This window comes from Suricata suricatta, chromosome 4 (assembly GCF_006229205.1).
Source record: "Suricata suricatta isolate VVHF042 chromosome 4, meerkat_22Aug2017_6uvM2_HiC, whole genome shotgun sequence".
NCBI classification, from domain to species: Eukaryota; Metazoa; Chordata; class Mammalia; order Carnivora; family Herpestidae; genus Suricata; species Suricata suricatta.
This window is the reverse complement of record NC_043703.1, coordinates 91,215,990-91,229,657: the sequence shown is the minus strand read 5'-3', so window position 1 is coordinate 91,229,657 and position 13,668 is coordinate 91,215,990. Positions and strand designations below refer to the sequence as shown.

Below are 13,668 nucleotides of genomic sequence, written 5' to 3'. Positions count from 1 at the left end.
CAGCCCGCCTGAGGTGGCCGCCACAGGGAACCTGGGCCTCCTGCATAAAGGGTGGACAGCATTCCCTCACTGCAATAGATTCCCGGGTAGGGGTGAGGTGGGCTGGAGCCCACTTAGAGAGAGTAGGGGGCTCAGATCCCCCTGCCTTCCCTCCTGTGCCCCTGGTACTGTCCAACCTTGAGCAAGGACTAGGCAAGGTGGGAAGGGAGAGAAGTGGGTGTGAGCCGCACCTGGTGAGACCCAGGTTGGCTGCGGGCATTGTGGAGCTGAGCGCCCCTCCCCACTGGCCCCTGCTGTGGCCAGTGCTATGGCGTGGTGCAGAGATGGGGCTTGGGCCCTTTTTAAGGCCAGCGGGGCCTTCCCAGTCCCCTTAGTGGGAAGCCAGAGGGAAGAGTGGGGAAGCAGAAGGGGCCCCCAAACCAAGAACCTAGTCAGCAATGTCCCCACCACTTAGTGTGGGGACACAGCAGGGGCAGGATGCAGCGAGGTGAGGAGTCAGCTTTGTCTGGAAGGGCTGGTATGTGCATGGGTGACGGGTCCCTGGAAACCGAGACCAGAAGAAACTGCTCCCCACTTGGGCCTCGGGGCCCCACAGCAGCCGGTGCACTCTGTGGTTTGGGGGTGAGGGTGCAGGTGGGTGGCAGTGAGGCGTGGGCCTGGGGGAAGGGGGGCGGGGCGGTGGGAGTGGAGCTGTCAAGTCTCAGAAAGAACCTAAGAGCAGACATTTCTAACATATTTTCTTGAACCTTCTATCCAGGCTCTGAACGCCTGTCTGTGAAGAAATGCAAATGATGGGGAGAGGTACATTCCATTGGTCTTGGAGTTTGAATCCACATAGAATGGATATTTAACTGTATCCTCAGAAAATTAGTAGAATCATTCACTTAAAAACTCTTCTAAAAATAATAAAATAATAAAAATCAAAACCCGTCTAGCCCTCAGGAATAAAAGAAATCTAGCAACTTCAAGCATCTGATACTGGCACTGATTTCCTCTTTCTAGGAATGCTCACATCTGTGACTCCAGACTCCTGGCCGACTTGCCTACACCTCTCGCTGCTGCTATTAGGTCAGCTTGGTTCCTTCAATGGGACAGTTCCTCGGGGCTCTGTCTTGGGCTAAAGAAAACATCGGGGTCACATTTACAAATTGAGGATTTGGCACCAATCTTTTTAATTGGAAGACCCGGTCAACCGGGGTCCACGTTGCCATGGCAACGAGTGGGTGGAGCTAAGTGGTAGTTGCCACCTTTCAGCCGCTCTTGAACATGCACCGCAGGAGAGACTGATGAGAATGTTACCATGGCATCATTAGTAATGGTAAAAATAAATAAATAAATAAATAAATAAATAAATAAATAAATAAATAAACCAACCCCTGGAGACAGCCCAAGTGCCCATCAGGGGAAGAGTGGATAAGTAAATCATGGAATATTTACAGTGGAATATTCATAATAATGAAAATGTATAGGGCATCTCGTTGGCTCAATCGATTTTTGGCTCAATACTGTGGTGCTCAGTTCGTGAGTTCAAGCCTTGCATCAGGCGTTTTGCACTGAGCACAGAGCCTGCTTCTGATTCTCTGTCTCCCTCTCTCTCTTTGCCCCTCCCCTGCTCACTCTCTCAAAACTAAACATTAAAAAAAAAAAAAAGAAAATGTATAAGTCACAGCGAGCGGAATCTACATAGATGGATATTAAAAACAGTGAAAAAGCTACAGGAGATTTACATGCAACAGGACATTTGTCATAGAGTCCAAAACAGGAGAAACTAAATAAGAAATCTTTTGAAAATGTGTAGCATATGCAGCGTAGGAAAAACACAAAGCAAGGACTTGGAAAACCCCCAAATCTGAGGTAGTGGTCACCCCCAAGAGGGGGCGTGGGGAGGGACAGGAAGGAACCTGCAGGCAGTTTCAGTGGTGTTGGTAGTGTTCGAGTTCTTAATCCAGGGATGGGCTCATTGATGTTCACTATATTATTACTTCCCGTAGCTTAGAATCATATTTCCTATATTTTCTAACAGTTTTATTCAGGTACAAATGAACACAATAAACTTGCACATATTTAAAGTGTCCGATTAGATCAGTTTTGATCTATGTATATGTTTGTGAACCTCTCACCATGATCAAAATAGTGACTATATCCATCCTGTGGGACTCCCTGACCCCATTTCCCGCTCCTCCCCGTCTCCTTCCCATCCCTAAACAACTAGCCAGCTTCCTGTTTCTACAGATGAGTTTCCATTTTTCTAGAATTTCATGTAAGTGGGGTAATATGTACTCTTCTGCCTGGCTTCTTTCACTCTGCATCGTCCTCTTGAAATTCATCCATGGTGCTGCCTGTTGCCAAGAGTCTGCTCCTTCTATGGCTGAGGAATCCCATTGTGTGGTTGTACCACAAGATGTGCATGCGTCTATCACACATTGCATATATTTCGGTATGTATCAACTATTTTTACGTTTATTTATTTATTCATTTGGAGAGACAGAGAAAGAGTACCTACGGAGGAGGGGCAAAGAGGGAGAGAGAGAGAATCCCAAGCAGGTTCTGTGCTGCCAGCATGGAGCACGACACGGAACTCACACTCACAAAATGTGTGACCGTGACCTGAGCCAAAGTCAAGAATCAGACACTTACCCAACTGAGCCACCCAGGTGCCCCTGTATCAATGATTATACTAAAAAAACCTACAATGGTGGCTCCAGTGGAGAACAGATGGAAGGCTGTAGAAACTGGAGGCCGTTACAGTCCTGCAGGCAAGAGATGATCTGGTTGGAAGTACGGGCAGCAAGTTTAAAAGCAGACTGTATCTTAGGACTGTGCCATCATTAGCCCTGTCATTTACTGGCTCTGTGACTGAGGGCAAGGTGCTTAACGTTGCCCATCTATGACACAGGAATTAAAACTCATAGGTTTGCAGGGCAAATTACATGAAGGAATGAATAGAACACACTTATCACAGAATCTGGCACATAGTAAGCATTTAGTAAATGCTTGTTAATATTATAATCATTTTAACCAGATTGTGGCTGGGGCGCCTGGGTGGCTCAGTTGGTTAAGTATCCAACTTCAGCTCAGGTCATGATCTCATTGGTAATGGGTTCGAGCCCCATGTCAGTCTCTGTGCTGAACGCTTGCTCAGAACGTGGAGCCTGCTTCAGGTTCTGTGTCGTCTTCTCTCTCTACCCTCCCACCCCCGCTCACGCTCTCACTCTGTCTCTCAAAAATAATTAAATGTTAAAAAAATTTTTAACAAGTGTGTTGGATTGGGGAAAAAGGAAAATTAAGGAGTTTAAACTGCCAGGATTGCTGACAACCTGTTCACCAGGCTGCGTACTAGTACTATTCACGAAACCTGGGGTATAAGAGGTTGGTGGGGAGAATATCACCCAGTCAGCATTGATATGTGTGGATTTTGAGTGCTCGTGGTTCATCTAAAAGTTGACACCCACGAGCCAGCCTCTTTGAGTGTTTATGGAGAAGCTCAGGAAGAGAGGAGGAGGGACTGGAGAGTGGCAACCCAGAGGATCCAGGGTAAACGACTCGGCAGAAAGCAGGACGGACATAAACCAGAGCAGGTGGGGCACCAGCCTGGGACAGGGGTAGAGTTGCCAGATAAAACACAAGACATATTGGGGCATGTGGGGGGCTCAGTCAGTTTGGGGTCCAACTTCAGCTCAGCTCATGATCTCATGGTTTGTGGGTTCAAGTCCCGTGTCCAGCTCTGGGCTGACAGCTCAGAGCCTGGAGCCTGCTTCTGATTCTGCGTCTCCTTCTCTGTTTCCTCCCCTACTCACTCTCTGTCTCTGTCTCTGTCTCTGTCTCTCTCTCTCTCTCTCAAAAATGAATAAATGTTAAAAAAATTTTTAAACACGACATACCATTAAATCTGAATTTCAGGTACACAATGCATAATTTTTATGTAACTATGTCTCAAAAGATATTTTATAGTAAGAAACTATGCAAATTCACATTTCACTGCACTTGCTAGATTTTTGTTTGTAAGTCTGGTAACCAGACAAGACAGACCTGGCCTCTGCCATAAAAAACGTGCGTAGGAAGAGGACGGGTATAGGAGCAGGCATGTGTGATGACTTCTGCTCTCCCTTTGAAGTAGAGTTTGCTGCTGGGCATGATGAGATGCAGAGATGGCAGGTGGGATGTCTGAGGAAGAGAGGGCCTGGACAGTAAAGTTTCCGAGACTGGATGGCTCGGCTCAGGTGAGGACAACGGATGTGTGATGTCTCTGAAGGCACATACACCAAAGTTCAGGCAAAGAGAAAGTGGATGGTCGGACTCATTTAGGGCTGGGTTTCATTGGCCAGGGGCATCACACAGTCAGAAAGACATAGGAGTCGAGGATAGCAAGACAGTTACTGACCTACCGGAACTGGAGTTAAGTCTGACAGCACGGGAAGTAAGGGAGGAAGAGGCTAATAATAGAAAGTATAGGCTTTAATTTGCTAAAACACATCAATTCTACAATGAAATAAAAAGTCCAAAGCCAATGGGTAGGTTATTTCTTAAATTTGTTTTATGTTTTATTTCTTTTTGAGAGAGAGAGGGAGAGAGAGAGAGAACATGCAAACAGAAAAGGGATGGAAAGAGAGGGAGACCCAGAACCTGAAGACAGGCTCAGAGCTGTCAGCACAGAGCCCGACGCAGGGCTCAAACTCACAAACTGTGAGATCATGAGCTGAGCCAAAGTTGGAAGCTTAACTGACTGAGCCACCCAGGTGCTCCTTGGGTAGTTTATTTCTATTTATTTGGGAATTTTCCCCCTTCCCCAAAACTATATCCATTCACTTTTTTCTTTAAAAGGACTTTATAGATAGCCAGTTTAATCACCGAAGATCTGCCCATCTTCCCTTTGTAAATCAGACAAGTTGGTACTTACCCAGTTGTTGGGTGGTGTGGTGATGCCATTTTCATGGGTACAGTCATGCCAGATGTAATAATCAGTGTACTTCCCTGTCCGAGTCCGACTTAGTTGAAACCAAGCATGTTTATCACTGGTGTGGTTTGGTATGAAATCAATTATTAATTTTAAACCTAATGAGTGAAAATATTGCAAATGTTAGGAAGAGATGATATTAGAAAAATACAGGTCAGTTAAGGAAAAAATGCTTTAAGTAAGCAACTGGAGAATGCTTTTCTCAAACCTTCCTCCCCCCCCCCCCCCCCCCCCCCCCCCCCCCCCCCCCCCCCCCCCCCCCCCCCCCCCCCCCCCCCCCCCCCCCCCCCCCCCCCCCCCCCCCGCCTCCCGCCACACCCACACCCACCTGCCACTCAGTTTACCTTTATCATGTATGGCCGCGACCAGATTCTCAAAATCTTTCATTGTTCCAAAAATAGGATCAATGTCTCGGAAATCTTCAACACCATGTCGGAAATCTTTAAGGGGTGACTTATAAAATGAAGTAATCCAAATAGTTTTTACACTTAAAGTTGTGATATAGTCCAATTTCTCTTGGATACCTGAAGAAAAACATTAAGGCCATGAAAAATAAAGTTTGGCTTTTTGATCGAAGGATAAAAAATAAAGCTAATATCCCTAAAATTGAAATACTTATATTGAAACAGAAATACTTGGAATTCTGTTGAATTTGAGTGAAATTCAAATAGAAAAGTCTAGTTCTTCAAGTAGCATCAAACGGTCTTTTAGCAACAGCCTTTGACTTTTAATATAAATACATAACATTTAAAAAGTCTATATTTTTAGATTATGATTTTAAATATATTTAAATATAATTTTGTTAACAATACTGTAGCATTGATTTTGAATATACATTTATAATATATAAATATATAATTATATTTAAATATAATATATTCAAAATCAATGCTACAATATTGTTAATTTATCCTACACATGGTTTTTGAGCATTAATCTAGGCCAGGTGCTGGACTAAGTGCCAAGGGACAAAGAAGAGTAACACATGATCTAAGCTACACTGTCCAGTATGACAGCCATTTGTACATGTGGCCATTGAGTACTTGCAATGTGACCAGTCTATTGAGATGTGCTGTAAATGCAAAGCACACATTGGATTCTTAAGAACGTAATGATGTAGGGGCAGCTGGGTGGCTCAATCAGTACCATGTCCAACTACAGCTCAGGTCATGATCTTGCAATATGTAGGTTCAAGCCACGCATCAGGCTCTGTGCTGACAGCTCAGAGCCTAGAGTCTCCTTCAGATTCTGTGTCTCCCTCTCTCTCTCTGCCCTTTCTCTGCTCATGGTTGGTCTCCCTCTGTCTCAAAAATAAATAAAAACACTAAAAAATTAATAATAATAAACATTAAAAATTAAAAATAATTTGAGAAATAAAATTTTAAAGACTGTAATAATGTAAAACATCTCAATAATATTTTATGTTGATGATATGTTGCCTTAATCAAAATGCTTTAAATGACTTATTAAAATGGATTCTAAATTAAAACTAAAATTTTTTAAAGATTTTATTTTTAAGTAACCTCTACACCCAACATGGGGCTTGAATTTACAACCCCAAGATCAAGAGTCACATGCTCTATTGACTGAGCCAGCCACGTGCCCCTAAAATTAAATTATTATTAAAATAAATTTCTCATCTATTTCTTTTGTACTTGTTTCAATGGGGCCGCTAGAGAATTCACAATTATCTACATGGTTCTCATTCTATATCCTTTAAACAATGCTGAAGCCAATAATTTATACAGAAGAGAATTCTAGATTTGGCTGAGACACAGAAATGAAACTGCTTGTACTTGGAACCTTGTGGGATAATTAGCAGATAGTGTGTATTTTTGTGTGTGTGGTTCCAGTTCAGAGTCCTCTAATTGCAGATCGGAGACTTGAGTGTAGTAACTTCAATCTCCAGTAACTTCCGGCGGGACCTCTGTGTGACTTCCTACAATCAAAGCCCGTCCTAGGTCCCACAGCAGGCTGGAGGTCACTGAGACCAAAGCAGAAAGTCTCCTGACTCTTGGCACTGGGGCTCTTCCCCTAGAATAGGCTGCTTATTTTTGTCCCCTTTGTACCTCAGTTCCCCTATACGGGTATCTGTGAAACCTCACAGACTATTTTTTCACCACCAACAAAAGGATTTTGCTTTAAATCAGAACATACCAGATACCTTAAATTAAGGAAAGGAAGAGGATGATAAAAACAAAGGGGCCAGACAGAGAGAAAGTAAACAAGGGATCCCAGGGGGACAGAAGGCAATCACCAAAAACAAACTGAAACCCTCTTCAGATGATAACAAGCAAATCCCCTCAACCTCAAGGACAACTACCTATTGATTAAAGGAAATAGCTAATCCTTCAAGGCAAAGCTACTAGAAATGACAAATGTAGGAGCTGATGACACACTGCCCTGTGAACAGGAATTTGGGGTATATCTAGGAAATTACAAAGGGAGAGCCAGGAAGTGAGGAGTTTATCTTTGGTTTTAGGGATTTTAGCTCTGTTCTGTCAAGACATCACTTTTGCTAAGCATTTACTACATAAAGGCCACACTGCCGGGGATGAGGGGTGTTGGAAGGGAAGCCACCAGGACAGGTGACAAGGCAGGGATCAGAGGGTGCTGTGAACAGTCCAAAGCCCCATGAGCTCTGGAGAGGAAAGCACATGCTCTGACTAGGAGGTCCAAATAGGATTAACATAGGGGTCCCTGGGTGGCTCAATAGGTTGAGCATCTGACTCTTGATTTCAGCTCATGTCATAATCCCAGGGTTTTGGGATTGAGCCCTGAGTTGGACTGCATGCTGAGCAGAAGAGAGAGAATTCTCTCTTCCTCTCCCCCTCTTCCCTGCTTGCTCTCTCACTCTCTCTCTAAAGAAAAAAACACAATTAATGCAGAGAGAGCTTTAACTGCACCTTGAAGGACAGATATTTCGATTATTTTTTGAAGACTTAAAAAAAATTTTTTTTAACATTTATTTATTGTCGAGACACAGAGAGAGACAGAGCACAAGTCTTGGAGGAAGAGAGAGAGAAACACAGAATCCAAAGCAGGCTCCAGGCTCTGAGCTGTCAGCACAGAGCCCAATGTGGGGCTCGAACCCATAGACTGTGAGATCATGACCTGAGCCAAAGTCGGACACTTAACTGACTGAGCCATCCAGGTGCCCCCATTTACTTCTTTTAAGTTTATTTATTTTGAGAGAGCAGGAGGAGCAGATGGGGGGAGAGAGAGTCCCAAGCAGGCTCTACCCAGTCAGCATGGAGCCCAACACAGGGCTCATATCTACAGCTCTGGGCTCATGACCTCAGCTGAAATCAAGAGTGAGAAGCTTAACCAACTGAGCCACCCAGGCGCCCCATTATTTTAATTAGTGAAAACACAGGCAGATACAAAAAAAGACACCAAACATGAAAAAGAAAAGCCTTTTATGTTTTAAAGTAACTTTTTAATGTTTTTAAAGTTTATTTATTTATTTTTGAGAGAGAAAGAGATAGGGCAAGTGGGAGAGGGGCAGAGAGAGAGAGAGAGAGAGAGACGGGGAGACACAGAATCCCAAGCAGGCTCCATGCTGCCAGTGTAGAGGCCCACGTGGAACTTGAACCCATGAAACTGTGAGATCGTGGCCTGAACCGAAACCAAGAGTCGGTTGCTTCATGGGCTGAGCCACCCAGGTGCTCTATCACATAGCCTTTTATTAATTATTAAGATAAGTTAGAGATTTCAAGATGCTATTTGTAACATTTTAAAGTTAGATTAAGCTCTGGGGCGCCTGGGTGGCTCAGTCAGTTAAGCAATGGTCTTGATTGAGGCTCAGGTCATGGTCTTCCAATTGTAAGATCAACCCTGCGGCCTGGCGCTGTGCTGAGGGTGGAGCCTGCGTGAGATTCTCCCTCTCTCCGGCCCTCCCCTGCTGTGTGTGCTCTCCCCCCCCCTCCCCTCCCTCCGTGTCTCTCTCTCTCTCTCTCACTTGCTCAAAATAAATAAATAAACATTATTTATTTAAATAAATATAATAAAAATTTATTTAATAAAAATTAAAAAATTTTATTTAATAAATTTAAAGTTAGATTAAGCTCATCCCAATTCCAACACTCGACTAGATCATTTTATTTTATTTTTTTCAAACTAAGTATTATCAAAAATTACTTTGTTTCTTATCATTACCCTGAACTAGGGTGACCATATCAACCAAGTCGTCCAAGACAGCTCCAGTTTACACTTACTATCTGGCAAAAATTTTACTTTTAAAACTGTCCCGGTTTGAGCAATAAAGTATAAGGATGCTCCCTGCATGACTCACTCAGAAATTATTGGCGTAATTATTAAAATAATAATTTGGGGGTGGGGGCATGTGGGTGGCTCAGTTGGCTAAGCATCTGACTCCCGACTTCAGCTCAGGTCATGATCTCACAGTTTGTGGGTTCGAGCCCCACATCGGGCTCTGTGCTGACAGCTAGCTCAGAGCCTGGAGCCTGCTTCCTGTTCTGTGTCTCCTTCTCTCTCTGCCCCTCCCCACCTTACACACACTCCTTCTCTCTCTCTCAAAAATAAATAAACATAAAAGTTGTTTAATAAAAACATAATAATAATGTTTTACTTTGTGTTTCATTTTATTTTTACTAATAGGGATATTATTTTAAATAATCCTCAATTCAGGTCCTGCCCAGCACTCTACTAATCCCTTTTTTCCTTTCCTTCATTTCTCAGGATTTAAACCTTAACGACGCAGCCTATACCTTTTAAACGTTAATTATTTTCTGAAAAGATAATCTATGCTTGATTCACTAATAAGAAACTCCCAGCTACATCACCAAACCAGCCCCTGCGTGCCCTGGGAAAGCAATTCTAAACTGTCGCCCTAAGAGAACCAGCTAGAAAGTGCACAGAAGCAGGAAGCAGTGGAGGAGGAAATTACATAAGAAGTTAGAATCAATGGACTGAGCATATGTACTTAGTGGGCAATAAATGAAACGACTCAGTGGGCGCTCAAAGGCCTGCAGCCAGCAGCCCTTTATCACGCTCGTGCTGAATGGCTTCTTGAATCTGATAAGGAGAAGCTCGGGGTGACCAGTCACGGCGGAATGTGCTTAGCGCACAAGCCGGCAACAATCCAGGCACAATTCGGTTTTGAGGAATGAGCCATAAACCAACTTCATCCCGGCCCCGCCCCTAATCCCGCTCCGGCACCCACCTTTCAGGTCTCCGTTCCCATCCATGTCACTGTCCTTGAAAGATCTCGGGTAGATCTGGTACATGGGGCCCTCCTGCCACCAGTCGAGACACTTTGGGGAGATGGCGATGATGGCTATGGTGGCCCCGATGAGCACGAACACGGAAGCCACGGTGAGCCAGAAAAGCACCTCCCGGGGCACCCGGTAGCGGGCCTGGCCTGAGAAGTGGAACAGCACCTCCTTGGGCATGCCGGCGTAGGGCCTGACATCCTTTAGGTCGGGCTCCGCAGGGTCAAGGGGGGCCACGGCGCCGTCCAGCCCGCTGCCTGGATCCGGGTCCTTCTCCAGGATGTCTTCATTCTGGACAAACCCGTTGTTTGTCCGGCATCCCTGCATACCCATTCGGATGGAGTCTGTCTGGCCTTTATTCTCAGCCATGTCCCACAGCCTTCTCCCTCCGGAGGGCCTTCCTGCAATAACGGTGGAAAGGTGGCTTGCTGAAATGCTTGGTCCTGTTAATGAGCGTGGTTTATACATAAACCTGGCTGGACAAAGTCCAGCCAAAGAAGAAAGGGTAAAGGTAAAAGGGGTTTTAAAAAAAATCTCTTTACATCAGTCCTTGAGGCTGTTGTGGCTACAGTCCCAACACTGAGGGATTTAGACCTGGACGGGACCAGGGGCATGGGAGGAGGGAAAGGGCGGGAGCGGCAGGGTTCCACTGCAATTCGAGATGTTACTTGACTGAGCACACTGGTGTTCACGGCAGCGTTATTCACAATAGTCAAAAGGTGGAAATAAGCCAAGTGTCCATGGAAGGATGAACGGACAAAATGTGATATATGCAAACAATGGAATATTAATCATCCATAAAAAGGAAACCCGGTTGCATACTACAGCATGCATGGACCTTGAAGACGTCATGCTAAGTGTAATAAGCCACAGAAGAACAGATGGGGTGTGATTCCACTTATGCGAGACGAGAGAGTGGAGGGGTGCTTACCAGGGCTTGGGAAGAGGGGAGTAACGGGGGCTGGCTGTTTGTTTATTGAGCACAGAACTTCCATTTGGGAGGACGAAAAAGTTCTGGAGATGGATGGTGGAGATGGTTGCACAACAGTGTAAATGCACTGAATGCCACTGAGTTGTAGACTTAAATAAAGCGATAAATTTTATGTATATTTTATCACAATACAAAAAAATTGCTTTAAAATGTTCGTTTTTAGCTAGGTCTGAGAAAAAGAAACAGATACTGAACTTTGCAAGGGGAAACGGGCTTTTCTCTATGTTTGTTTTAAAGGTCTCTTTTAAATCCAAGAGGAAGAGTGTCTGGAGACAGGGAACAACAACACTTTGCTGATTTTATTTTATCTCAGTCCAGGCCAACCTATAAATAAACTTGTTGTTCACTCAGTCGGAGCCTGGTGCCTCCAGTCTTCTTTTCTATTATTTAGCTTCCATTCTTGGAAGTACCCCTGAAGGTGGGGGAAGAGAAGATGGGGAGAAAGGATTCCAGGTCTAGCAAGTTCAAGGGCTTCACTAGAGGTAAATATAAATGCACTCAATACATGCACTTAAGAGTTATTTAATCATTGACAAGTGCAAAATACAACATTTGCAATCCCGAGCAAACTGCATTAAGTTAGGTGTGCTTTCCTAGAAGATTCTCCAAGAATGTGATGATTCATAGTTACCATTTAATCGATGGAATGTAAACAGTGCTCTGACTCATTTGGCCAGATAACAAGAATTTTTACTTCTTTAAATAAAGCTATGTGAAATGAAACGTTCCTGCGTTTTTTATAGAATGGCTTGGAAGCAGGTTATGGCACAGAGGAATAAACGATTCGATTTTGTCCAGGTTATTTTATTAAAAGAGTAAATCTCAATACCTCATTCATTGAATGCATCCAATACACGGCATCTCTCATCAATTATGCATATTTTGTATTTTTTTAGCATTATGTCTTGAAATCACTTTATCTCTCAAACACATAATAGTAATTTTCACAAGAGGATTTAATTTTTTTTCTTTTCAGATTTTTATTTAAATTCTAGTTAAAAGACAGTAGGTTTCAGGAGTAGAATTTAGTGATTCATCCCTTATATACAACACCCAGGGCTCATCATAACAAGTGCCCTCCTTAGTACCCATCATGGATCTAGCCCATCCCCCACCCATGTCCTTCCATCAACCCTCAGTTTATTCTCTATCATTAAGAATCTTCGGGGTGCCTGGGGGGTTCAGTCAGTTAAGCATCCAACTTAGCCTCAGGTTGTGATCTCCCAGTTTTGGGTTGGAGCCCTGCATCAGGCTCTGTGCTGACAGCTAGGAGCCTAGAGCCTGCTTCACATGCTTTGTCTCCTCCTTTCTCTGCCCCTCCCCCACTGGTGCTCTGTCTCTGTGTCTCCAAAAACAAATAAATGTTAGGGGGAAAAAAGACTCTCTTACGGTTTATTTTCCTCTCTCTCTTTTTTTTTAAGTTTATTTATTTATTTTTGAGAAAGAGACAGAGGGGCACCTGGGTGGCTTAGTCAGTTAAGCGTCTGACTTGGGTTCAGGTCATGATCTCATGGTCCATAGATTCGGGCCCCGCATCGGGCTCTGTGCTGACAGCTCAGAGCCTGGAGCCTGCTTCAGATTCTTTGTCTCCCTCTCTCTCTGCCCCTCCCCAGCTTGTTCTCTGTCTCTATCTCTCAAAATAAAGACATAAAAATTAAAAGAGAGAGAGAGAGAGTGAGAGCGAGAGAGAGCACAGAGCCCAGTGTGAGGCTCAGTCTCATGAAACATGAGATCACGACCTGAGCCAAAATCAAGAGTCAGATGCTTAACCAACTGAACCACCGAGGTGTCCCTCTTTTTTTCCCCCATTCTCATATATTCATCTCTTTTGCTTCTTAAATTCCACATGAGTGAAATCATATGGTATTTGTCTTTCTCTTACTTCATTGAGCATAATACACTCTAGCTCCATCTACACCATTGCAAATGCAAGATTTCATTCTTTCTGATGGCTGAGTAGTATTCCAGTGTGTGTGTGTGTGTGTGTGTGTGTGTGTGTGTGTGTGTGTACCACATCCTCTTTATCCAGTCATCAGTCAATGGACCTTTGGGCTCTGTCCATAGTTTGGCCAAAAAAGACCTAATACCTGAAATTCTGTTACTATTGGGGGAAAAAACAATGTGCAAAAATACCCATATTTCAAAATAATTTTAAATGATAAAAAATAGCTTTTAGTTATAAATCCTTAAATTCTAGATATGCAATCATATAAATGCGGAGAAAACTCTACATCACAGAACTATGCCTTCATGACAGAAATGCTGCAGTTCAACTTGTCTATACCCAATATGGGGCTTAAACTCAGGACCCCAAGACCAAACGTTGCACACTCTACTGACTGAGCCAGCCAGGTGCCCCTCAACTGCTCTCCATTTTATTTAAGGGAGCAACAATACTTTAAGCTTCCAGACATGCAAACTAGAGTCTTTTAGAAACAACTGAATGATTATCTAGTCTTTGGTGGGAAGATTTTTTTAAACAATAAAAG

General features: G+C 43.8%; 1 protein-coding gene across 1 annotated transcript in view; it reads right to left on the bottom strand.

Moving 5' to 3' along the window:
- The window catches only part of SLC3A1 (solute carrier family 3 member 1), a 36,429-nt gene extending 25,872 nt beyond the window's left edge, over nucleotides 1–10,557 (bottom strand). Inside the window, exons 1-3 of the mRNA XM_029937282.1 lie at nucleotides 10,140–10,557; nucleotides 5,299–5,478; nucleotides 4,898–5,052 (exon numbers count right to left, since the gene is read on the bottom strand). Coding sequence (XP_029793142.1) covers nucleotides 4,898–5,052; nucleotides 5,299–5,478; nucleotides 10,140–10,557 — 753 coding nt within the window. The remainder of the gene's footprint in view (nucleotides 1–4,897; nucleotides 5,053–5,298; nucleotides 5,479–10,139) is intronic.
- Nucleotides 10,558–13,668: the final 3,111 nt, after the last annotated feature.